Source organism: Pristiophorus japonicus, chromosome 1 (genome assembly GCF_044704955.1).
Source record: "Pristiophorus japonicus isolate sPriJap1 chromosome 1, sPriJap1.hap1, whole genome shotgun sequence".
Classification (NCBI taxonomy): Eukaryota; Metazoa; Chordata; class Chondrichthyes; family Pristiophoridae; genus Pristiophorus; species Pristiophorus japonicus.
This window is the reverse complement of record NC_091977.1, coordinates 532,020,468-532,048,402: the sequence shown is the minus strand read 5'-3', so window position 1 is coordinate 532,048,402 and position 27,935 is coordinate 532,020,468. Positions and strand designations below refer to the sequence as shown.

At 43.8% G+C, this 27,935-nt stretch overlaps 1 protein-coding gene across 1 annotated transcript in view; it reads right to left on the bottom strand.

Annotated features, from left to right (window-relative positions):
• The window catches only part of stk3 (serine/threonine kinase 3 (STE20 homolog, yeast)), a 598,462-nt gene that overhangs the window by 245,668 nt on the left and 324,859 nt on the right, over nt 1–27,935 (bottom strand). The window contains exon 7 of the mRNA XM_070877027.1: nt 4,357–4,494. Within this exon, the coding sequence (XP_070733128.1) occupies nt 4,357–4,494 (138 nt within the window). The remainder of the gene's footprint in view (nt 1–4,356; nt 4,495–27,935) is intronic.

Sequence of the window (27,935 nt, the reverse complement as noted above, 5' to 3'; positions counted from 1 at the left end):
CATTCAGTATCTACCCAGCTACATATGCGAGCTCAGAGTTCCCTCTGCTGCTTTAATAATTTCAGATTCTTCAACCTCAATCATCTTTCTACCATAGATACAATTCCATCCTTCACCAGGACAGTTTGTGGGCGTTCCATTCTTCCTTGAACAGCAGCCTAACCAGTCCCCACCAGCCTCTGCCAATCTGAACAATTCTCACCTTGAACAATTTCTCTTTTATCTCCACTCACTTTCCACTGCCTGTCTTTTTGTGGGATGTGTTGAACACTCTGTTCAAAGATTTTTTTTATTCAGTCATGGGGTGTGGGCGTTGCTGGCAAGGCCAGCATTTATTGCCCATCCCTAAATGTCCCTTGAGAAGGTGGTGGTGTGGCAACATTTCAGTGGGCAGTTAAGAGTCAACCACATTGCTGTCCTGCTCAGGTCCCCACCCTGACATCGTCTTCTATTACATTGATGACTATTTTTGATGCTGCTTCCTGCTCTTGTCTGATTTTGAAAATTTCAGTAACTTTGCTTCCAATTTCCACCTACTCCTTACTTTCTTGTACTCCATTCGCTGCCTCTTCCTTCCCCTTCATGGACTTCTGTTTCTGAAGCCATCATTTCCAATGAGATCATCTTCCACAATCTACAATCCACCAACATATCTTCCCCTACTCTGTCTGTTTCCTGGAAAAATTGCTTCCACTGCAATGCCCTGGTACATTTTTCCACCATCCCAACTTCTAGCCATCCTTCCCCTGGCACTTTACTATGAAACTGTAGGAGCTGCAACAAGTTATCGTTAACCTTCTTCCACACCATTGTCCAGAGCTCTAAACAATCCTTCTGTGTCAGACAGCAATTTACATGTACTTCCTCTGATGTGGCACACTTTATTTGCTGCTCGCAGTGTGGTCGCCTCTATACCAAGAAGAACAAACGCTTCCTGAACATTCTGTTCTGTCTGCAAGTGTGATCCTGCCTCCTTGTGGTCTCCTCCCCCAACCCCCACACCCCACTTGGCTTGAACTCTTCCCATTTCATGCCGACTTATCTGTTTTTGGCCACTTACACTATTTCAAACAAGCTCAATGCAAGCATCAGGTACAATATCTTACCTATCTTCTAGGTGCTCTGCAGCCATGTGGTCTAAAATATTGACTTCAGTAACTTCAGACTTTAGCTATACCCTTAATTTTCTTTATAACAGGTGTGTCTGTCAGTCTTGGGTTGCGGAGGGGGGAGGGGGTTGACTGAGTGACAAGGCATAGTGAATGAGGAAGAGGCCTTTTGTCAGAATGCAGAGATGAATGTGTGAAGGAACTGCACCCTTGTTGATGGTCTATTTATTCTCCTTGCCAGCATGTTTGGTTTTAAATTTGGACCCGTTTTCCATTTCTCCCATTTTCTTTCTTTTCCTTGGGCAGGCCCTTCACTTCCTTAGCTAGTCACATATTCTTGGTTTGTTTAATGTCTTTAATGGTTCTCTCCATTACTTGACGAGATGATTTGTTACATCGTCTATTAATTATGCCAGAGAAACATAGAAAATAGGGGCAGGAGTAGGCCATTCAGCCCTTCAAGCCTGCACCACCATTCAATAAGATCATGGCTGATCATTCACCTCAGTACCCCTTTCCTGCTTTCTCTCCATACCCCTTGATCCCTTTAGCCGTAAGGGCCATATCTAACTCCCTCTTGAATACACTGACACTTCCACCCAGTTAGTCTAATTGTTGCCTTCCCAACCTCTCTTTTTCTGATTCTATTAAGATGCTTATTCATTTATTTTCAATTTTGGATGAAGAGCTCAGCCTGAAGCGTTAACTTGTCTGTTCTTTCCACAGAGGCTGACTGACCTCAGTGTTTCCAGCTTTTTCTGTGTTTTTTAAAAATTCCTGATTTGGTTTTCCAACAAATGTGTTCATTCTTGTGGTCAATGTAACTTTTTCACACCATTCTAATAAGTCATCTGAATGAGTGGATTCACCCCACATGACTCAAGTTTGCATTCTCCCAACTTCAAGTCAACACTACAGCAGATCTCAATCATCAGCCGCTCAACCACAAAGGCACCAGGTTGATGAGTAATGCGGTGAAACCATCATATTAACCTCTCTTGCTGCCAAGATCTGACTGAATGCCATTTAAAGTGACATTTCTAAGTCATTCCTGATTTGTGCTTACACTGGCATTCAGGCTAGGATCAAAATGACAATGAGGTGAGTTTGTATTCTAACTTACATCTGATGATGATTTATCACCCTGATACAGCACGCAATTGCCAAATGATGTAACTCGCTATAATCTTCTCATTGTTGTTAAGCCACTCACCAGTGCTCTTCAAAGACTCCTATTTAGAATAATTCATATCCCAATTATAGTGCCAACCCCACATAATCCCATTCAGGAGATCAGGATGATCCAAACTGAATGCAGTCCATCAGGGTTTACATTGTGGTTGTCCACAGGTCAATTTACATTGCCAGGACATACAGTTTACCTGCCAGATTCAAATGCCGACCATTTATCTAGATTGAATCCGAATAAAAGATCCACATCAAGCTGCTTGACCCAACTTGGGAAAATGTTAGACTTCATAGCCCAGACCTGCACCAATGCCAAGACATGGAAGTTCTTACTCATGGCATGCGACTGGAGTGGATAACTCAAGTGTTATGCTGGCTGTTTTGGATCACTTTAATTGTCAGTTGCAACAAATCCAAATTTGTGTCTGCATCTGAACAAGACTTCAAGAGTTTATAAAACACAGACCTCATAGTTCATGTTAGCAAAGCTTGCCTCTCTGATTTCAGACATGGAGGCGCTGCTCGCTGACTAACGAGGATGTGAAGATAAAGTTCCAATACTATATTACATAGAAACATAGAAAATAGGTGCAGGAGTAGGCCATTCGGCCCTTCCAGCCTGCACCACCATTCATTTTGATCATGGCTGATTTTCCTGTACCTGTCTGCAAAGAAATATAGTATTTGGTAAATAAGTAACATATGCAAATACTAGTCACCTGTACATAAGTAGTTTTATTTTTAGGAATTTTTTTTAAATTATGAAGGGGTTCGATAGAGTAGATGTAGAGAAGATGTTTCCACTTGTGCTGGGAGGGGGAAAAGAGTCCAAAACTAGGGGCTATAGATACAAGATATTCACTAATAAATCCAATAAGGAAATCAGTACGAACTTATTTACCCAGAGTGTGGTTATAATGTGGAACTCGTTATCACAAGGAGTAGTTGAGGCAAATGGCATAGATGCATTTAAGGGGAAGCTCACGAGGGAGAAAGGAATAGAAGGATATGCCGATAGGGTTCAATGAAGTAGAGTGGGAGGAGGCTTGTGTAGAGCATAAACACTAGCGTAGACCAGTTGGGCCAACTGGGCTGTAAATACATGGATTTCTTCTATGATATTCTTGACTCTTGGTTAAAAAACTTCTGTATCCTCTCCAGTTAGTATTTCATTTCCACTGGGAAAGTAATAAATGTGTTTCTCCTAGCAAACATAACATCAGTCATCTGATTAATATGGGCGTCAACTTCACATGTTTCCTGCAGTATTATGGAAGAATCCAGTTGCGTTGCTTAATGCCATGGTGAGCTTGACAGTAACAAGAAAAGCTGCCTTAGTCCTCAGCTTTGACTGTATGAGGCTGCATCAGATAGTATAGCTCGGTCATCGCCTCCGCAGTAAAGTGGAGGTGCCAAGGACAAGGACAATGTCCAGATGTGTGGTTCGTACACAGGGATCATAGGGTAGTGGCAAGGCCCTTTCACCTGCAGATGCTTGCCCATCACAAAGTGGTTCTCCTCAACTTTACCATGCAATAGTATGAGAGTTAAAACAGCAAGGCCGATCCTCCTAACTTTATTTGATGCTACTTGTGTTGCTGAGCTATTTTCGCTTTAAATGCACAGCAAAAGTAATGACTGTGCACCAGGGAGCCAGAAAAGTTCAAGTAAAATGATCAGCACTTGCACTTGCTGTGCTCAGTTTTTAAATGGGAGGCTATTGCTGTGGGAAGAGCCTCACCTGAACTTCGCATTGGAGCAAATTATAATAACTTGTGTATGTTAATGAGTTTCCATATGCAGGTAGCGTGATTAAATAGAAATGCCCAAAACAACCATCTCAAATCAGACGTGCTGAAGATGGGTGTGTGTGTGCGAGTCTGCGTGCCCAGATTTCTGACCCATATCCATTGGTCAAGCCTTGAAAAATTACCCTTTCCGTGCCGATTTTGTGATTAAAGCTGCAATTTTCTTACAAATTGTACAGAATTCAGATCTGCAAAATTTATTTCCCCCATATAAAACTAACAAAGACGTGCTGAAAAGCCTTTTGCCAAACCTGTAATAGTTGTGTGGCAGTAGTTCTTTGCTCCGGATTCTTCACCAGACACTTCTTGACAAAATCCGTGAACTCATCTGACCAGAGCTCTGGCTTCCGGAATGTTGGTGGTGGGTTGGTGGGAATCATAAAAATAGCCTATTTTTAAAAAGAAAAGGAAGGGGGGAAAAAAATCAGTTGGACATGGAAATCAGAATCATCTGAGTTTTAGTGCAGTCAAATAAACAAATCCTTTTATTCACCTTCTCTATCTGACAGTAAATCTGATGTACAGATTTTTTTTACCGCTCTAGAATTTCTATCAGGAATGAGGTTCAGGAAACTAGTCCATCTGCTACCAATGTAGCTGTTTCCCATTAAATTTCCTCTGTGCAAACTGAACCTCATTGAGCACTTCATTCTTTATTTTATCTATTATTGTTTATCAGTCTCCAGAGAAGCTTTCCATTTTTGACCTGCTTAGTAGAACCAAAGGCACTTCCTGACCAAACAGATAAAACCAACAGACTGCTGTTTAGTGCCAGGATCATTTCCTCACTTAAATAATGACTCTCACTGGATCTCAGGTTTCTGAGAGCATGGTTGCTGAGTCAGCAGTATCTCGATTTCTACATATCATTTCAAATTCTCAATTTTCAATGCTAACGATTAGACGCCACATGTGTACTGATGATACAAATAAGCCTTCTACGGTCTATGTTGAGATTACTGTACCAATCATTTTCCTAAATGGCTATAGAGGAGGCCAGAATTGAATGTTTTGTTCAGTAACATCCACTAGGCCGACTCACTGCTCATTATGTCATGAGCCTGCAATTCTGTAATCATTTCCCCTTCTATTAATCCTTTCAACACCACATCATACCATATCAGTTTGGTCAAACTCTGCAAGTTACCAGAAGTAACTCCTCTTTTCACTAGGGCCACAATTAGTAGCTTCTCTTCCAAATCTCTCTCCGCACAACACACTGGCCCGGAATTTGCTGTCAGTGGCAAAGTAAAGGCGTTGGCCCCTGGCCCCGAAGAAATCTGCCCACAAAGATCTGACGATCAGTGGCAAGAAGTTTCCCTTTTATGATGCGCAAGTGAGTTCAGTGCAGTATGGTGGGGAATCTCCAGAGCGCTCTGATGTGCTACCAATAAGCTGTCTGAGCAGCCAATTACAATGCAGAATATTCTCAAACAGGGAAGCAGGAAATGAAAAGCTGCGTTTATGCCCACTTCTTAAAAATGTTAGAGAGAGCAAAACAAAGATTGGGGCTCTCACATGGGGATAAGGTAAACCTGAAAAAAATAACAAACTTAAAAAAAATTAAGTTTCTTATAAATTGTAATTTATCATAATGGATAATTTGACACTCCACAAAATTTTAATTAGTTTTTCAGGGCTATAACATAGAAAATAGGTAAAGGAGTAGCCAATTCAGCCCTTCGAGCCTGCACCACCATTCAATATCATGGCTGATCATGCAACTTCAGTACCCCATTCCTGCTTTCTCTCCATACCCCTTGTTTAGCAGTTAATACACTGCTAAAACAGCAGTTACACCTGATTTAACAAGGTCTAAAGTTTAATGAGGTATTTAACAGTGATATTACGGTATTTAACAGTGATGTTACCGCGGAAAAGCCCAAGTTTTCGTCACTTTCACTGATTTCACTGATTGCTGGCTGTGGGGAGAGGGGGCCACAGCGCAGCCAATAACAATTAAAAGCAGGAGTAGGCCATATGGCCCCTCGAGCCTGCTACACCATTCAATAAGATCATGGCTGATCTTCGACTTCAATGCCACTTTATCGCACTATCACCATATCCTCTGATTCGCCTATAGTTCAAAAATCTATCCCTCTCAGCCTTGAATATACTCAATGATTCAGCATCCACAGACCTTTGGGCTGGAGAATTCCAAAGACTCACAACTCTGTTCAGAAATGCCTTCTCACGTCGGTCTTAAATTGCTGATCCCTTATCCTGAAACTGTGCCCTCTAGTCCCAGACTCTCCAGCCAGGGGAAACAGCCTCTCAGCATCTACCCTGTCAATCCCCCTCAGAATCTTATATGTTTCAATGAGATCATCTCTCAATCTTCTAAACTCCAGAGAGTACAGGCCCAATCTATTCAATCTCTCCTCATCGGACAACTCTCTCATCCCAGGAATCAATCCAGTGAGCTTAATCAATCTCGTAAACCAAGGTACTCATGAGCATTTATTCCAATTGTTGTAATTCATTTTTGTCCCCAGTGCATCACTGGAACCAATGGGTTTCCCAATGGGAATTCCCCCTACACCAAGTGTTTGGAAGGAGGGAAGGATCCACAAATGGATATCAAGGTGGTCAGACTGCACTAGAGGCGCTCTGTGCCCACTCAGCAGTTATCCACATCTGCAGACAGAGATGAACAAACCGATGAACAAACCCTTGCTTTGTTTGATGATTAATCTGTGACCTGACTCCAACACCTTGCAAGCATGCTCCAAATCTGACCTACGAGGATAGTGCTGTGGATTGGCACAGAGGCTACCTTTCCCTTCAATATTGCCTGCCCCGTTTCCCTTTCATGTTGGCAAAGGACGATCATTTGAGCCTTTACAAATACATTAGAATTTCTGTTCCCCTATTCTGACAATTGTTTCTATCCCTTTAATTTTCAGCTACATGAAATATTCCATTCTGATTACATATGTATTCCAAACCAATAGCTGAACTAACCATGAAAACTGTGTACAAATAGCATACTTCAACTGGGAGTCAGTCCAAACTTCCATTCCCATTTGGTTCAAAGCTATGATAATCGTGGAAAATATTGGTTAGTATTTCTTCTTTGCTTTCACCACCAGATCTTATTCCTCTTGTGGTTAACTACTACAGCACTAGCTCCTTCCCCTGTGAGCCTCCAATGTGAACTCTATGTTGCCATAACTTTGAATCAGTTCCGAAACTTGTGGTGGAACAAAGCTCTCCAAGACACCAATGAGATTATTCGATCCTTTGGACAAAATTGCACGACTCAATAATTATATGGTTGTTGCAATATAGAACAGCTAAAAGAGAATGTTGTCTCAATGTGCAATGAACAAGTCGGAAAATGCAGTGTTGTGTTACCAATTAGGACCACAAGAGGCTGCCAAAGCATTATGACTTGCTGGCAGCTTCTAGTGGCCAACAACAAGCACTACAACCCTAAAATAGTGAAAAGGCACATTTTATTCCAGGATTTGAAGATTTTGACACCATCTTAAAAACAAAAATTTATCCATCCTTTAGAAATGAACATAATTCTATTTTATTTTTTTTCATTCACATGACGTAAACAACAACTTGTATTTATATAGCGCCTTTAATGTAGTGAAACGTCCCACGCCGCTTCACAGGAGTATTACGAGACAAAAAATTTGACACTGAGTCACACAAGGAGAAATTAGGGCACATGACCAAAAGCTTGGTCAAAGAGGTAGGTTTTAAGGAGCGTCTTGAAGGAGGAAAGAGAGATAGAGAGGCGGAGAGGTTTAGGGAGGGAGTTCCAGAGCTTGGGGCCTGGGCAACAGAAGGCACAAGATTTTCTACTGATTCTAAAAAGTTTCAAAGCTTTACAGGAAACATTTGTTGCAAGACCTCTGAGCTAAATTATGGTGCCTTTATTCCACTGGAATGTACACTGAGTACTTGCTATTCATGTTGTGGTTTAGGATTCTACTTGTGAAAAACAGCCAAGTGAGTTCTGTAACCATTTCTCACATTGCATTAGCTGAAATTTACAGAAACAATTGGTTGTATTCTCCTGTCTATAAAAATGATCAGTGTATCTGCAAGTTTCTATTAATTGTTTTGCTCTCCATTTTTATACAGAATTCATATTAAGTTTATTATGGCACATCTCAGATAAAACTCTTCTGGAGACTAACATTCTACAGTAGATGAACTTTGAGCTGCTGTGCTCCGTCTTTTATCTTCTAGATTATCTTCTACTTTTCCTATCAGTGTGGCAGTAGCTGTAATAAACACTCATTTGACAGGGGCCTCTTGACTCTCTCTGAAGGACACAATGTAACAGGGTTAACCTGATCTTTAAATTTAGAAGCTGGATGGATAACATAAAAAGGAACAATGTCAAACTTATTGACGTACCTGTCCTGAGCGGGGGGATTAAGTCAAAAGGACATTTAGATTGTCCGCTTCCAAATCTATTCTATACTGAGTTGCGGATCACAGTTAGGTCAGAGTTGACTCGTCCTCAATATTCACAAACTCTATTCAGTCAGCTGAAAGCATGATAAGCACTTTCGTGATAAGAATTCTGTAACTCGGCAGTCAGTAACTATCAGCATAGTAAGCTTCAATGAGCTTTCCAGCAATGTGAAATCACCAAGTTACATCCTCCCCAGCGCACTGCCCACGGAAAATACTGATTCTGATTAACTGACATGATAGAGCTCAGATCATTCCCACAAGTGGCTCCTTGGGCAAAACATTCAAGCTTTCATCATGAAAGGAACTCATCAAAGTTCAGGCACATTCCTTTGTCCATCTTCCATTGCTAACCTGGCAGATTTCCTGAAGTTAAACAAAGCAAATGCTTTGAATTGAGAGAACCAGCTGCTGCTTTCTAGATATAATGACGAATGCAGTGCATATTTAAATGATATTCATGAGCTGGCCATGCTGAATCCAGCAAGGTCAACTTACATCAGCAGTGCGATTCCATGCCCTTTCAGCCAGCATCAGTAAATTGGCCCTTTGATATGAACTTTCCCACCTTATTGCATGTTGAATATAGGTGGTTCAAATGAAGTCTAATGGTACTCTTTTCATGAGAAGTTGAAGAGGAGATCTGAATTGTGGAGTGTTTAGAACCACAGATGCATAAATGTTTACAGGTCAGAAGGAGGCCATTTGGCCCACTGACTGTGTGTTGGCTCTTTACTAGAACAATCCAAAACTAATCCCACTACCCCGCTCTTTCCCCATGGCCCTGTATCTTCCTCTAAGTATTTATCCAATTTTCCTTTAAAAGATGCAATGGTCTCTGCTCAGCCACTCCCTGCCACAAACCATTCCAAGCTCCAACAACCCTCTACCTAAAGAATTTCTTTCAAAGCTCTCTCCACACTCTCCGTGACTATTTTTAATCGATGCACCCTCGTAACTGACTCCCCAACAAAAGGAAATAGACCCTCTCTATTCAATAACAGCTTGCATTTATATAGCACCTTTAATGTAGTAAAATGTTCCAAGGTAGTAACAGGAGCATTATCTAACAACATTTGACACCGAGGCACATAGGAGATATTGGGGCACAAAACATTGGTCAAAGAGGTAGGTTTTAAGGAGCATCGTAAAAGGAGGGGAGAGGGGGAGAGAATTTCAATGGTGGAGCGATTAAAATCGGGGATGCATACTAGGCCAGAATTGGAGGAGCGCAGAGATCTCGGAGAGTTGGAGTGCTGGAGGAGGTTACAGAGATAGGGAGGGGCGAGGCTATAGAGGGATTTGAAAACAAAGATGAGAATTTTTTTTAAACCGAGGCATTCCCCGAGCGGGAGCCAATATAGGGCAGCGAGCACAGGGGTGATGGATGAATGGGACTTGGTTACGATACAGGCAGCAGAGGTTTGGATGAGCTTAAGTTTATGGAAGGTGGAAGATGAGAGGCTGGCCAGGAGTGCTTTGGAATAGTCAAGTCTAGAAGTAACGAAGGCATGGATGAGGGTTCAGTGGCAGATGAGCTGAGGCAGGGGCGGACTCGGGCAATGTTATGGTGGTGGAAGTAGGGATGGCACGGATATGTAGTCGGAAGCTCATCTCGGGGTCAAAAACGACACCAAGGTTGCCAACAGTCTGGATCAGACAGTTGCCAGGAAGAGGGATGGAGTTGGTATTGAGGGAATGGAGTTTGTTGCAGAGAGTAATGGCTTTGGAGTTTCCATTATTTAATTGGAGGAAATTTCTGCTCATCCAGCACTGGATTTCGGACAAGCAGTCTGACAATTTAAAGTCAGTGGAGGGGTCGGCCGATCACATTTTTTAAATATCTCTATTAAATCCCTTTTTTGCCTTTTCTTTTCTGGTGGAAATAGTCCCAGTGTCACAGATCATAACTGTAGTTTCCTATCCATGACATCACTGTGGTGAATCTGCCCTGTAAGCTCACTGTGGCTTTAATGTGCTTTCTGTAATAGGGTGCCCAAAATTGTATACAGTACTAAAACGGTGGCATAACTAATGTTTTGCATAAATTTACACGTACTCAATGCTGCTATTTATAAAACCCAAAATTCTATTACTTTTTCTTTTGGCTCTATACTGGCACTGATATTTTGAGGGAATTCTGTATTTGAAACTCAAGAAACGCAGTTTTTTCTAGTTTTGCCATTGCGAGAGACAAATAGCGATGGGTTCCATTCAGTCTTACGCACTACTGGATGGGGAGTGGGGGGGAAATCACTTGAGTGAAAATGACAGCACAGCGATGCAAATTGCTTATAAGTGGATAGTTTTCTTTGTGAAATACAGCAAGGGCTAATTGTGTATGGAGACTGAATCAATGATAGAAAATTATTGTTAATCTTGATGCGCGCACATCCTTCTAAATTTAGACGCTGCAAGATAATGAAAACATTTTGATCGGTAATGTTAATTGAAACCATAATATTGAATCTTTGGGTGGAAAGAATATAGTATGTATCTTTTGAAGACTAAAGTAGAACATGAAGCACCAGTTTGCAATCAGGGCTATGATCTCAACTTGCCTGAATAAATAGAAATGGTTGCAAGCAGCCTGAAAACTTAAATATTTATTTGGGAGCATTTCAATCATAAAATAAAAAAAAGATGAGTCAAAATGGAACATTTGAGGAGCCAAAGAAGTGGGCCATCAAAAATCAAAGAGAATCACAAAAACAAGGACAACTAAATATCCATAGACTCCACCATACAGTTACAGATCCATTAACAATCTTTCGGAAAATTATTTAGCATTCTTCCTTTCCTCCTGCAATTTTAAATCCCAATGGCAGCTTGATTAATCTCATTTTCTCTCTTGCTCTGCTCAGCCTTGATGGTGTCCCTCCATTATGGCCTTTGGCCTTTCACCCAAGTTTGTGAGTGTAAACCAGGACCTCAAATTTCAACCAGCTCTGATCTGCCACTGCAAGTAAGGCACATGGGACCTCCGCCCCCACTATCCCCAACTCATTGGAAGCCCCTGATTCCGTCCCATTTCCCAGAGCCAGGGATATTTAAATAATCATGTTCCAATACCTGCACCATTCGCATAGTACTGGAGATACCACCCTCAAGATTGGGGTTGGGCCGCGAGGGGGGGGGGGGGGGGGGAGGCGGGAAAGAGGGTAAGAAAACTTACGATAGAACTTTGCTACAGCAAAAATGGGCACACAGTGTGTCCGCAGATTAGAAAAAAAATTTAAGTGGCTTTTCATTTTAATAGATTGGTTTCTATACCATATTTCCATGGTTTCCTTTGCGCCCAGGGTTACAAGGCAGCTGATAATACACTGTTTGATGTAGAATTCTCATTTGGATGGCAGAAAATATCTTCACCCAAACATGCGCAAGCATAGTATTTAAAGAAACAGAAAATGCTGGAAATACTCAGCGGGTCAATCAACAGCTTGGAGAGACATTCTGAGTATTTCCACCATTTGCTGATTTTATTTCAGATTTCCAGCATCCACAGTATTTTGCTCAAGCATAGATGTCTGCCTCCACTGTAAGTGGAAACTTTGCCAATCACAAAAAGGGACAGGTAATCATGTCCCGCCCAAGTTACACCCTTGCCTGCCAGATTACGGCATTTTTATAAAAGGAAATTTGAGGCTCAAGGCATTACCCTGTATCGCATTCTGCAGCAATCTGTAATACTTTAGTTCTTTATTTGCTTAAGCTTTTGTATGTACAATGACTTCACACACTGCTCTATGCCAATCATCACTGTTACAATAAAATAAAATTAAATATTTTCTACATTAGATTAAAATGCACCTCTTGTCACACACTGTGAATGCATTTGTCCTTATAGCAACACTACAATAACTACTTGCATTTATATAGCACCTCTAATTTAGTAAAAAAAGAAGGAAGGGAAGGGCAGAAAAGGAATAAAGGAAGTAAGGGCAGAAAGGATGGGAATGAGGAAGGAAGTAAGGAAATAAGTAAGGAGGGAGGGAGGGAGGGAAGAAAGGTAGGAAGGAAGGAAGAAGAAAAGACTTACATTTGTATAGCACCTTTCACAAGTGTAGTCACTATTGTAATGTAGGAAACACAGCAACCAAATTGCGCACAGCAAGCTGCTACAAACAGCAATGTGATAATGACCAGATAATTTGTTTTAGGGATATTGAAGACACGGCTGCCAATGAAGTAAATCCGGGATGCTCAAGGGGCCAGAATTAGAGGAACGCACAAGCTACAGCTTTTTGTTTGCTTATACTCAAGAAGTCTTAAGAACATAAGAAATAGGAGTAGGAGGCAATTTGGCCCCTCAAGCCTGCGCCGCCATTCAATAAGATCATGGCTGATCTGACCTTGGGCTCAGCTCCACTTCCCTGCCCGCTCCTCATAACCCTTCATTGCCTTATCGCTCAAAAATCTGTCTACCTCCACCTTAAATATATTCTATAATCCAGTCTCCATAGCTCTCTGGGGCAAAGAATTCCACAGATTTACGACCGCTGAGAGAAGAAATTCCTCCTCATCTCCGTTCTAAATGGGTGACCCCTTATTCTGAAACTATGCCCCCTAGTTCTTGATTCCTCCACGAGGGGAAACATCCTCTCTGCATCTACCTTGACAAGCCCCTTCAGTATCTTATATGTTTCAATAAGATCACCTCTCATTTTTTCTAAACTCCAACAAGTACAGGCCCAACCTGCTCAACCTCTCTTAATAAGTCAACCCCTTCATCTTAGGAATCAACCTCATGAACCTTCTCTGAACTGTCTCCAATGCAAGTATATCCCTCCTAAATAAGGAGTACTCCAGGTGTGGTCTCACCAATACCCTGCACAGTTGTAGCAGGACTTCCCTGCTTTTATGCTCCATCCCTCTTGCAATAAAGACCAACATTCCATTTGCCTTCCCAATTACTTGCTGTACTTGCACACTAACTTTGTGTGTTTCATGCACAAGGACCTCCAGGTCCCTCTGTACTGCAGCATTTTGTAATTTATCTCCATTTAGATAATAATTTGCTTTTTTATTTTTCCTGCCAAAGTGGATAACCACACACTTTCCCACATTATACTCCATCTGCCAAATGATTGCCCACTCACTTAGCCTGTCTATATCCTTTTGCAGATGTTTTGTGTCCTCCTCACAACTTGCTTTCCCACCCATCTTTGTATCATCAGCAAACTTGCCTACATTACACTCGGTCCCTTCAGCCAAGTCATTAAGAAAGATTGTAAATAGTTGAGGCCCCAGCATTGATCCCTGTGGCACCTCACTAGTTACCGTTTGCCAACCGGAAAAAGACCATTTATCCAGACACTATGTTTTCTGTTAGTTAGCCAATTCGCTATCCATGCTAATATATTACCCCCAACCCCGTTACCTCTTATCTTGTGCAGTAACCTTTTATGTGGCACCTTATCGAATGCCTTCTGGAAATCCAAATACACCACATCCATTATAGTTCACCACATCCACTGGTTCCCGTTCTTAGGCTGTGCCTCGGAGTCGAGGATAACTTGCTTCCAGACTAATACGAGTTCTCAGGTGACTGATGAGACCACTGCAGAACCTACAGTTTCTGTAACAGATGAGGCAGATGGTGGTTCAAGGGATGGGTGGGTCGGGTGGTCAGGTTGTCGTGAGCTCCTTCCGCTGTTTGCGCTTGGCTTCTATGTGCTCCCGGCGAAGAGGCTTGAGGTGTTCGGCGCCCTTCTCCTGCACTTTGAGGGGTCTTGGGCCAGGGATTCCCAGGTGTCAGTGGGGATGTTGCACTTACTCAAGAAGTAATTGTTACATAAAGCATTCCTAGCATTCAGCTTCATACATCAACTGGGAAGTTAAGCATGGAGGTCAGTGAAGCTTTCATTTTAATGGATAGAAAATAATGTGTGCCACAAATTGGGTATACTGACCTCTGCGCCCAAACTCCTGATATACGTTTCTGCATTGGGAGTACTAAACTGTAAAATCCATCCAATAATGAGCATGTTTAAGTACAAAATAAACATTAGGTCCCATGATGTTAGGCCACTATCTCTGCTAAGGTACAACTACCACTGTCTTTTACAAATGCCGACTCTTTTGTAGAAGATGTACAAGACAATTCACAGCATTTCTTGTGCAAGCAGATATAATGGAGACAAAATATGCTCTCTTTGTAGCAAGCTTTGAAATCATTTATTATTTTTTTGCAATGTACTTCTCCATGGGTATATGCTAAAATTAAATGGGCCCAAAGTTCCACCTTAGCCTCGGGCGCATCTCTGGTGTAACGATTTGAGGGAGTTCCGAGACTTTCCTGGGAAATGCCACCCAGTCCACAGCCCGATAGACATAAAAGACCCACAACTGCCGAGAGCTTCTGTTATGGATTTTCCAAATGCCGCAGGATGCCGGAGGAAAAAGGTAATCGATCACTCTACAGAGAGAACCGAATAGCTATTTTTGTGCAGCTGTTCTATTTTTAAATCACTTTGGGTGGAGATAAGGAATAATAAGGGGAAAAAGTCACTGGTGGGCATCGTCTGCAGGCCCCATAATATTAGCTACACTGTTGGACGGAGTATAAATCAAGAAATAATGGAGGCTTGTAATAAAGGAACGGCAATAATCATGGGCAATTTTAACCTTTATATTGATTGGATAAAGCAAATTGGCCAGGGTAGCCTTGAGGAAGAGTTCATAGAGTGTATCCGGGATAGTTTCCTTGAACAGTACGTTGCGGAACCAACTAGGGAGCAGGCAATCTTAGATCTGAAACTCTGTAATGAGATAGGATTAATAAATGATCTCGTAGTAAAGGATCCTCTAGGAATGAGTGAACAGAACATTGTTGAATTTCAAATTCAGTGGGAGGGTGAGAAAGTTGGATCGCAAACCAGTGTCCTAAACTTAAATAAAGGAGACTACAAAAGTATGAGGGCAGAGTTGGCTAAAGTGGACTGGGATAATAGATTAATGTATGGGACGGTTGATGAACAGTGGCAGACATTTAAGGAGACATTTCGTAACTCGCACAAAAATATATCCCAATGAGAAGGAAAGACTGTAAGAGAAGGGCTAACCATCCGTGGCTAACTAAGGAAATAGAGATGGTATCAAATTAAAAACAAGGGCATACAATGTGGCCAAGACTAGTGGGAGGCCAGATTAAAAAAGAGAGAGGGGGAAGATAGATTATGAAAGTAAACTAGCACAAAATATAAAACCACATAGTAAGAGTTTCTACAGGTACATAAAAAGGAAAAGAGTGGCTAAAGTAAGTGTTGGTCCCCTAGAGGATGAGATTGGGGAATTAATAATGCAGAATAGGGAAATGGCAGAGACGTTGAACAAATATTTTGTATGGTTTTCAAGATAGAAAACACTAAAAACATCTCAATAGTAGATCATCAAGGAGCTTTCGGGAGGGAGAAACGTAATACAATCACCATCACTAAAGAAGTCGTACTCTGTAAAATAATGGGACTAAAGCCAGACAAGTCCCCTGGACCTGATGGCTTACATCCTCGGGTCTTAAAAGAACTGGCTGCAGAGATAGTGGATGCACTGGTTGTAAGCAACCAAAATTCTCTTGATTTTAGGACGGTCCCAGCTGAGGAACCTGAGGGTCCTTGTGCATTAAACACAAAGTGTTAGTTTGCAGGTACAGCAAGTAATCAGGAAGGCAAATGGAATGTTGGCCTTTATTGCAAGGGGGAAGAGAGTATAAAAGCAGAGAAGTCCTGCTACAACTGTACAGGGTATTGGTGAGGCCACATCTAGAGTACTGCGTACAATTTTGGTCTCCGTATTTAAGGAAGGATATACTTGCATGAGAGGCTGTTCGGAGAAGGTTCAATAGGTTAATTCCGGAGATGATGGGGTTGACTTATGAAGATAGGTTGAATCTATACTCACTGGAGTTCAGAAAAATGAGAAGTGATCTTATTGAAACATATAAGATAATGAGAGGGCTCGACAAGGTGGATGCAGAGGATATTTCCATTCAAGGGGGAACTAAAACTAGGGGGCACAGTCTCAGAATAAGGGGCCGCCCATTTAAAACTGAGATGAGGAGGAAGTTCTTTTCTCGGGGTTGTAAATCTATGGAATTCTCTGCCCAGAGAGCTCTGGAGGCTGGGTCATTGAATATATTTAAGGCAGAGATAGACAGATTTTTGAGCGATAAGGGAATAAAGGGTTATGGGGAAGTGGAGCTGAGTCCATGATCAGATCAGCCATGATCTTATTAAATGGCGGAGCAAGCTCGTAGGGCCAGTTGTCCTACTCCTGCTCCTATTTCTTATGTTAAGCCCTTTCCAAAGGCTCTTCAACTGCATTAGAGCAACATGGAGGCATTCTATCATGCCTGATATCTGCCAGGGTGGGTGCCATTAATGCACCTGTCCCAAAATTGCCAGTGGCCCGATCCATGCAATGTGCAACTGGATCAGCAACCGTAGCTACAGGTGACTGAGAGTCCAACTCCACCAATGGCACAGCATTATTTACAATCCTACTGTGCCCAGTTTTGGTCCCCCGTGGTGGATGATATACTGGCCTTGGAAAAGTTCCAAAGGAGAGCTACAAGAATGATTCTTGGGTTAGAGAACCTCAGCTACTGAGATTGGCTTAAGGACCTCGGTTTATTTACTTTGGAGTAACAAAGACATAGAGGTGACCTGATAGAGAATGCCTAAAATAATAAAAGGGCTGAATAGCGTGCCTATTGATTGATTATTCCTGTTTAACAGATTGTGGAGGATCAGGGGATACGAGTTTAAACTACGTAAGAGAAGGAATAGACTGGATGCTTGGTGGTTCTTCTTTTCCCAGAGAATTGGGAGGTGCTGGGTTGTACTGCCAGCTGGCATGCTGGGTTCTGACTCTCTGCATGCCGTCAAGAGGGAGCTGGAATAGTTCTTGACTGTGGCAGAGATCGCATGATATAGAAGGTAAGTAGCTTTATGGATAACATTTGGTCCGTGTGATTTCCTGGACTGGTTTTGACCACCTGAGGGGTCTGGGGGGCAGGGTCAGTGGGGGGGGGGGCGGAGCTGAATTTTCCAGTTGTTTTTCCCTTATTCACCCTGGGCTTTTCTCTGTTTTTTGCCGCTCTCAAAAGATTACATGGTTGCAGTGGGGTGGGTGGGAAGTGTTTAGGTGTGGGACAGGGTTGATGAACCAGCTGGTCTTTTCCTGCACACCAAATTTGTATGTTCGTATATTGAGAGATTATTTCTGAGAGCAATGTGTGTTGAATCTGCTCAGCTGTATTTACTCAGCATTCATCAGTGGGTTTTTTATTCAACGGAGTGACTGCTGCCAACCAACCGGAAGCTATGCAGAAGCATTCTGCGCATAAATGTCAGATCCCAAATTTGAAAAAGTAACGTTCATCACAACAGACGGAGGAACTCACTCGCTGAGAGTACAATAAAACTCTCACAATCTGACAGCATCCTCGTTAAATTGCACTGGAAGTTTTAGCAGTTCATTCTGATGAATTGATCACATCGCTGCTACGCTCTCCCTCTTCTCGGGTTCCATCTCCGCCCTCCCTCTCATTTTCCTTCCCAGTCTCTGACTAGCTCTGCTCACTCTATCTCTCCGCACTGTCGCTACTCTCTTTCTCAATGATCCATTTCCCAGCCAATTAAATCCGAACATCCTCCCAGCCACGTGTTCAAACTACCAGAGACAGGGGACCCGATAGCGATAAACAGACTCCATGAGAGTACAATGAAATTCTCACAAGCTGACAACATCCTAATATCACCTTCAAGTCACATCACAGACCTCACAATACCTGAAATTTCCACCCTCACCTTTCTCTCTCACAATCTAAATAATAAATAGCAGAAACCCAGACCATCATTTTCCAATCCTCTCTGGCTACAGGTGTGGTGCCGGAGGACTGCTAATGTTGTACCTTTGTTTAAAAAGGGAGAAAGGGATAGACTGAGTAATTACAGGCCAGTCAGCCTAACCTCAGTAGTGGGAACATGATTGGAAAAATTCCTGAGGGAAAGGATAAATCTTTATTTGGAAAGACATGGATTAATCAAGGCAGGAAGCAAAGGGTAGTGGTTGATGAGTGTTTTTATAACTGGAAGGCTGTATCCAGTGGGGTTCCACAGGGCTCAGTGCTGGGTCCCTTGCTTTTTGTGGTATATATTAATGACTTAGACTTAAATGTTGGGGGCACAGGAACATAAGAAATAGGAGCAGGAGTAGGCCATACCACCCCTCGAGCCTGCTCCACCATTCAATAAGATCATGGCTGATCTGATCATGGACTCAGCTCCAATTTCCTGCCCGCTCCCCATAACCCCTTATCCCCTTATCGTTTAAGAAACTCTATTTCTGTCTTAAATTTATTCAATGTCCCAGCTTCCAAAGCTCTCTGAGGCAGAAAATTCTACAGATTTACAACCCTCAGAGAAGAAATGATTATGAAGTTTGCAGATGTCTCTAAAATAGGCTGTGTGGTGGATAATGAAGAAGAAAGCTGCGGACTGCAGGAAGATATCAATGTATTGGCCAGGTGAGCAAAACAATGGCAAATGGAATTCAATCCGGATAAGTGTGAGGTAATGCTTTTGGGGAGATCCAACAAGGCAACGGAATACACATTAAATGGTATGACACTGAAAAGTGTAGAGGAACAAAGGGACCTTGGAGTGCAGATCCACATATCCCTGAAGGTGGCAGGCCAGGTAGATAAGATGGTTAAGAAGGCATATGGAATATTTGCCCTTATTAGTCAAGGTATGGAATACAACAGCAAGGATGTTATGCTTGAACTGTATAAAACACTGGTTAGGTCGCAGCTGGAATACTGTGTGCAGTTCTGGTCACCACATTACAGGAAAGATGTGATTGCACTGGAAAGGGTGCAGAGGAGATTAACAAGAATGTTGCCTGGACTGGAGAATTTTGGCTATGATGAAAAATTGGAGATGCTGGGTCTGTTTTCTTTGGAACAGAGGAGGCTAAGGGGAGACCTGGTTAAGGTGTATAAAATTATGAGGGGCCTGGATAGAGTAGATAGGGAGGACCTGTTTCCCTTGGCAGAGGGGTCAACAACCAGGGGACATAGATTTAAAGTAATTGGGGGGAGGTTCAGAGGAGATATGAGGGGAAATGTCTCCACTCAGAGGGTGGTGGGGGTCTGGAACTCACTGCCTGAAAGGGTGGTAGAGGCAGAAACTCTCACCACATTTAAAAGATACTTGGATGTGCACTTAAAATGCCGTAACCTATAGGGCTATGGACCAAAAGCTGGAAAGTGAGATTAGGCTGGATAGCTTTTGGTCAGCTGGCGCGGACACGATGGGCCAAAATGACCTCCTTTCATGCTGTAAATTTCTATGATTCTATGATTTCTTTAATCTGAAGGAAGTCCGGTGAGAGCAAACAAGCAAAAAAAACACTGGAACTACTTCCAGTTCGTCGCGCCCTTTATTCAAAATAATACTTTTGACAGATAAAGTAAAAAAATCACACTGCCTGAACAACTCACTCAGTCAAGCCAATTCTATAATGTGCACACAGCATGCTAGATATTTCTGCCATAATTTTGGGAAAGGATTAGCACTCATATTTCCTGAGACTATCACGAGTTTTTCAGTTGCTTTTTCAGCGCCAAACCCAGGAAATTCAGTGTTCTGATTCTCCACACAAGTTCCAAAACCAAGCTTGAGAAAGACAGGCATTTCTCTACAGACAGCCAAAGAAAGAAGGCAAGTTACCCCGGGACACTGATTTTTTTTGTTTTTGAGTGGCACTGAAACACGCCCTAGAAGGGTATTCCCACCTGTCCTTTGCGGCAGGATATATTACATCAGCCAATGAATTATTTTGAAGCGTAGTCATTTTGGAGGCATAGATTTTGGCTGAGCCCATTTTCGGAGAACTTACCCGGGATGCTCCGGAAAAAAAATGTTGCAACTTCAGCTGCTGTCTGGCCTCTTCACTGCAGTCGCGCAGCGTGGCCAGTCGATTTGGGGGGGGGGGGTGTTCTGCGCTGGAAAATGTGCCGGGACGTCTGCACATGCGCAGTGGAGATTAGTGATGTCCGCACATGCGTTGGAAATTAGCCATTACAGATGTTACTGAGGCACAGCACTGAACAGAGACACATAAAGACTTTTAATAAGGAGAGGTCGGATGAAATAAGTTTTGTCTTTACCGAGCAATTCTTCCACTGCCAAATTGCATTAAGGTAAAATACAAGCTTTTTATATTCCATTTAACTTTGCTAATCCTCATCTGGCAGTGCTTTTTTCTGACACTGGATGCCCAAAATGTAGTTTTGTCCCCTTTCCCAGCACCAAACAGTAAATAAGGTGGATTTTAATGATAATACTTTGAAGGCTTGATATTGCCCGCTGCCAGCCAGTTCGATCGCTCCTGCCCCCAGCCCAGACCGAGTGGCCTCCCTGTTCGTTCTCACGCCCCCTAGCCCTGGCCAAGTGGCCTCCTGATGAGTTTTGTGAGTTCTCCTGCCTGCCGGTGATTTCTATGAGTTCTCCTGCGTGCGTTCTGTGAGTCCCGGGCCGAGTGCTGAAGGTAGGGCTTTATTTTTTTATTTCTTCTTATTTTAAGTGTGCGAAGAAAGGATGATTTTGCAAGTCTGTTCCCTAAGGCTTGGATGGTTCAGGTCCTCTCCACTTCCCGCCCCGAGCCCAGGCCGAACTTACCTGCACCAATTTCTTTACTCTCCGCAAGGGTTTTCTCAAGTGGCCACATACGCTGGCCTATGTAGAAATGGAGTAACTATTAGCTGGCCAAGGTGGCCTAAATGGCCAAAACTGGCGTAGGTGGCTGGTAATGCCCTTTTGAGAAAAAAAAACAAACCTAAAAAAATACATAACTAAGTGAGTTACACTGGTGCAAATTGATTGGGGAAACTGGGAATTTTTAAGTTACGCCAGAAAAAACTGGTTGCTCCAAAAAAAACAGAGCAACTCCTGGCCAAAATTGAGCCCCAAGTAATTGGTAGAAGGATTAGAGGGGAGTTGAGGGGAACTTTTTTGACCCAGAGGGTGGTTGAGATCTGGAACTCACTGTTTGAAAGGGTGCTGGAGGCAGAAACCCTCACCGCATTTAAAAAGTACTTGGATGTGCACTTGAAGTGTCGTAACCTACAGGGCTACAGACCAAGAGCTGGAAGGTAGGATTAAGCTGGATAGCCCTTTTTCACTAATGTACAACAGCCGGAGAGAAGTAACAAATAGCCAAGACAATTAAAAGGCATTAAATCCTGCGCAACTTCAAAATTTAGTCTGGATCATTTCATATCATATTCCATATTCTTTCTGTACAAGAATAATGTTAGTATCAAACATCTGCATAAAAAGCAATAAAAAAGGCTAGTGGAATGTTGGCCTTTATAACAAGGGGAGGAATTTATGCTTCAGTTGTGTAGAGCCTTGGTCAGAACACATCTGGAGTTCAGTTTTGAGCACCGCAATTCAGTTCCATTCTTATCTATGTAATCGTAGCCAGAGAATCACCTGCAATGGCTTCTCTTCCTGCCCCACATCATTACCTCTGGTGTCCCCCAAGGATGTATCCTTCGCCCCCTCCTATTTCTCATCTATATGTTGCCCTTTAGCTACATCATCCGAAAACACAGCGTCAGTTTCCACATGTCCGCCGACGACACCCAGCTCGACCTTACTACCACTTCTCTCGACCCCTTCATGGTCTCTAAATTGTCAGACTACTTGTCCAACATCCATTCTCCAATTGAATGTTGGGAAGACCGAAGCCATTGTTTTTGGTCCCCGCCACAAATTCCATTCCCTAGCCACTGACTCGATCCCTCTCCCTAACTTCTGGCTGAGGCTGAACCACACTGTTCGCAACCTTGGTATCATATTTGACCCTGTAATGAGCTTTCAACCACATATCCGCAGCATAACTAAGACCGCCTATTTCCACCTCCGCCGTTCTTGCCTCAGCTCATCCATGCCTTGGTTATCTCTAGACTTGACTATTCCAACGCATTCCAGGTTGGCCTCCTACTTTCTACCCTATGTAAACTAAAGGTGGTGCAAAACTCGGCTGCCCGTTTCGTAACTCGCACCAAGTCCCACTCACCCATCATCCTTGTGCTCGCTGAGCGACATTGGCTCCCGGTTACGCAATGCCTCGATTTCAAAATTCTCATCCTTGTTTATAAATCCCTCCATTGCCTCGCCCCTCCCTACCTCTGTAATCTCCTCCAGCCCCACAAACCCCTCCTCCCCCCACCGAGATAGCTGCGCTCCTCTAATTCTGCCCTCTTGAGCATCCCTGATTATAATCGCTCAACTATTGGTGGCCGTGCCTTCTGTTGCCCAGCTCCGGAATTCCTTGCCTAAACCTCTCCACCTCGCTATCCTCCTTCAAGACGCTCCTTAAAACCTACCTCTTTGACCAAGCTTTTGGTCACCTGCCCTAATTTCTCCTCATGGGGCTCGGTGTCAAATTTTTTAATCTCATAATACTCCTTGAAGCACCTTGGGATGTTTCACTACGTTAAAGTCACTATTTAAATAAATGTTGTTGTTGGCCTTAGAAGGGGTGCAGCGCAGATTCATCAGAATGATACCGGGCTTAAAGGGTTAAGTTATGAGGATAGGTTGCATCAACCTGAGTTATGTTCCCTCGAGTATAAAAGAATGAGGGGTGAATTGATCAAGGTGTTTCAAATGTTAAAATGATTTAACAGGGTAGATACAGAGAAACTATTTCTTGTGGTGGGGGAAATCAAAAAGGAGGAGGCATAATCTTAAAATGTGAGGTAGGCCATTTCAAAAGAGAATCAGGAAGTACTTTTAAACACAAAGGGTGGTAGAATTATGGAATTGTTGGGACAATTGGAGCTTTCAAGACTGCTATGGATAGAATTTTGTTAGCGAAGGGGTCTGAAGCTAAGGTGGATTAATGGAGTTGAGATACATTGATATCTTCCTGCAGTCTGCAGCATTCCTCTTCATTATCAACCACACAGCCTATTTTAATGTCATCTGTAAACTTCTTAATCATATCCCCAATATTTAAGTCCAAGTCATTGATATATAACACAAAAAGCAAGGGACCCAGCACTGAGCCTTGCGGAGCCCCACTGGATACAAAAACACCCATCAACCATTACCCTTTGCTTCCTGCCTCCGAGCCAATTTTGGATCCAACTTTTCATTTTGTCCTGGATACCACGGGCTATTACTTTCGTGACCAGTCTGTCATGTGGGACCTTGCCAAAATCCGTACACACTACATCATACGCACTGCCTCATCGATCCTCCTGGTTACCTCCTTGAAAAATTCAATCAAGTTAGTCAGACACAACCTTCCCTTGACAAATCCATACTGACTGTCCTTGATTAATCCATGTCTTTCCAAATTAAGATTTATCCTGTCCCTCATGATTTTTTCCAATAATTTTCCCACCACCGAAGTTAGGCTGACTGGCCTGTAATTACTCGGTCTATCCCTTTCTCCCTTTTTAAACTAAGGTACAACCTTAGCAGTCCTCCAGTCCTCTGGCATATCGAGTCTGCAATATGATTTTGTGACAGCTCCAGTGCAATTTTCCGCTTGGTTTGAAGTTTCAGCCTTTGCTGTTTACCATAAAACTCTAAAATTTCACTAAAAAAGCTTTACTGAAATTCTAAGAGCCCTGTTACCACCTCTCAAATAATAGATTCTAGCATTTTCCCTATGACTGATGTCAGGCTAACTGGTCTATAGTTCCCGTTTTCTTTCTCCCTCCTTCCTTGAATAGCGGGGTTACATTTGCTACTTTCCAATCTATGGGGACTGTTCTAGAATCTAGGGAATTCTAGAAGATCACAACCAATGCATCCACTATCTCTGCAGCCACCTCTTAAAATATTAAGATGTCGGCCATCAAGACCAGGGTATTTGTCGGCTTTTAGTCGAATTAATTTGTCCAGTACTATTTCTTTACTAGTACTAATCTCTTTGAGCTCCTTACTCTCATTAGTCCCTTGGTTCCCCACAATTTCCAGTATGTTTTACTGTGTATTCTATCATGAGAACAGATACCAATTTGTAAGTCCAACAGGGAACCTCGTCCACTCACTGCACATCTTGGGAAATTCCAGGTGCGCTCTCGATAATTTTCCATCCATTAAAATTAAGCTGCCAAGTGTTTTGAAATATCTTTATTGTTGCTCTTGCTGCGATTTAGAAAAGCAATCTGTATTTGTCTCCGCAGTTGGAGATAAGTGCCTTTGTTTTGGACACGCTCCAACAGGTGCTCTGGAAGCATTGTTGGCTTGTGAAGTTGTAAGGGGTGGTTTGCAGGGGGTCAGCTTTCCCTTCTGACCTTATATGAGCGGTTCCGAATCGCTCCCACACCCTTAGTTCTAGACACTGGAATTATGAAGGGACTGTGGGAGCGATTCGGAACCGCTCATATAAGGTCAGAAGGGAAAGCTGACCCCCTGCAAACCACCCCTTACATAATGGCGACCCAGATGGGACACTGGTACAAGGGACGTGATAAGAGAGAGACTGGTTTCAGGAAACGAAGCAAAATGGAACAGGGGATTTCCTCGTATGTGTTTAAGAGGGTAAATGTGGCTAAGGAGTGGGTACTCGATCTATTGTATGCTGAACGTCCAGAAGATGCTGCAGCTCAATGGACCGAGAGCAAGGACCATAAAAAGTCAATAGAGAAGGCCATTTGGCTAATTTGCCTTCAGCAACAGATCCGGCTTCTAGATGAGGAGAATGAGAAATTAAAGGGAGTATTGAGACAGGCAGAAGAGAGGTCCAGCACAAGGGCCACAGTCTGGGAAAGGCTGTGGACAGAGGTGGGACAGTTAAAGGAAAGTAGAGAGCTCACTAAAGAAAGGCACAAAACCCAACTGGACCTTTTACAGTGGCAGATTATTGAAGCCAAGAATAGCGAACGGGCATTGCAGGAAGAGAATTCCTGCCTCGCCAAGCAAGTTAAAGAGTACGGGGAGAGGGTGAGAGACATTCAGGTAGCCTATAAGGTAGCCAGTACCAGGGAATTTGAGGCAGGAGACCACGGCCCCTGCCAGCAGCAGATCCAAAGCTTGAACCTTGCTCTATCCCGGGCTAAAGGCATGGTGTGCCTGTTAAACCCGGGTTTAGCCCAGGAACACCTGATTGGGCAAGGAGAAACCCCTCAGTCACCGCCTGCAGCTCCCAGGAATGGCCCGGGGTAGCAGGGGTGTCAGCCAGAGTGCGGGACAGGCAAGGATTGCGAACTGCCAACACCGGCAGCCCCGAGTTTTAACTCGGCTTGGCAGCAGGGGGAAGAGGGCGAGCCAATACAAGAAGGGCCGGAACCAGGGCCAATGCATTGGCAGCAGAAGTTTGGCCCGCCTGATGCCAATGGGGCAGCAGGACCCCTCGAAAGCAACTTCGTAGTCCCCCACGACACCCAAAAACTGAGGGCTATGATAGGCCACCTAAGTAAGCTCACCCAACAGGGGGATCCCTCGGTACACTTCCTGGAAGTGGTGCGATGATTCAGAGCAGGCTAAGCTGTTGCTCTTCTCGCTAGACACCAAGCTATGCCATTCCCTCTCTGCAGACAGCAGAAAGGGGCGAAACACGTACGCTACGGTTAAGGAGGAGGTTCTAGAGGCCATGGGTATGAACGACGGGAGTCCTTTCTCCCGAGTGGAGAAGACAGTGCAGCTCGATGGGGAGACTCCACAGGCTTTCGCCGACAGGTTGTGGCCGGTCTACGAAAGGGCCTGTAGTGGGGTTCTTGACCGGGCCCACCTGAACCCTAACGAGCTGGCTCACTGGCTCCGCAGCCTGGTGGCAAACAGCCTACTTGGAGTAAAGGCAAAAGCCGAGGTCTGGTTCGATCCAAGAGATCCCAGAACCACCGAGGAGACAGTGGTCAGGCAGTTGACCCTGGCTTACCGGAACAGTAGAGGGACAGAGGAGCCCTCCTCTAAAGGGAGGGTCCATGAGATTAAACCCAGCCAAGGCAAGAGAGAGTGGCATCAGGATGGTGGGAACCCTCCCCACAAAGGGGGCGAGTGTTTTGGGTGTGGGAAAAGTGGGCACTGGAGGAAGGATTGTAGGAACCCCTGGAAAGAGACTAAGGGAAAGGCCACTCCAGCCCCAGCCCGTAAGGCCGGGGCAGGAACACCCGACACATATGAGACACTCGTAGCCGCCCTACAGACACTCATAAACGGACAGGGAACAGTAGCCGGTACGGTAAAACCCTCTGCTCCAACCCACCCAGATGCATGACTAAGGCCAGTGCAGCCTGTGTACCTGTGTTCCCTAGAGTACGATGCCTGAAAGAGACCGTGCGTTACGGTGGAGGTGGAGAAAGTGAAAGGGACCTACCTGATAGATACCGGTGCTTCCAGCACCCTTGTATATGCAGATAACCCAGCTACCTCACCTCTATCGAACGGGGTCCCGTACAGTCTAGTGGGGTTCACAGGCAATGAGCAAACTGGTTCATTTTCCATCCCGCTCACCATTCAGTTAGGGACACTCAAAACCAAATTGAAGTGTGTCCTGATGAAATGGGAGCAGAAGGGAAAAGGGATCCTGGGAGCTGATTTTATCATTGGCCACCAGATCCTAGTGGATCTCAGGAACCACTGACTGTGGGGAGCCATAGTGGCTGACAGGGAAGGTGAGGTGGCGGTGATCCCAGAAAAAGGGGCCAAGGGAACATTGTGTACCGTGAAGTCAAAGGAGGGTTATGACTTGGAATTACTGGTCAGTAACACCCCAGTGGAGTACCAGGCATATGTACGGGCACATCTTGCAGCATTTGCCACCCACAAACATGACTGTGGCAGGGTAACGGGGGTGGAAGTTAGTATAGTAGGGGACCCCATGACCCGACCACAAAAGCAATATAACTTCCCCAGGGAGGCAGAGGCAGACCTGACAACGGCGCTGGGATCACTGGTAGAGCAAGGGGTGTTAAGACCGATAGCAACCCATGTGAACTCTCCACTGTGGCCGGTTAAGAAACCGGACAACTCATGGAGGGCCACTGTGGACTATCGAGTACTAAATAAGAATATCCCTGCCTGTGCACCCACTGTAGCAGCCGTAGCGGATCTCATAGGGAGTATTCCAGCATCTGCGACCACTTTCACGGTGCTGGATATTTCAAATGGGTTCTGGTCCATTCCTTTAAAACGGGAGGACCAGTACAAGTTCGCCTTTACCTTTAAGGGCCAACAATACACGTGGAACTGTCTTCCCCAAGGCTTCCACAATAGTCCCAGCATTTTTCACCAATGCATGGCGAACTGTTTAAAGGGCTTTAGCAGACCCCAGCAGTTGGTGCAGTATGTGGATGACCTGCTTCTGTTCACCGATCAGGGGGAGGAGCATGGCCCACTGCTGGCTGAGCTGCTGG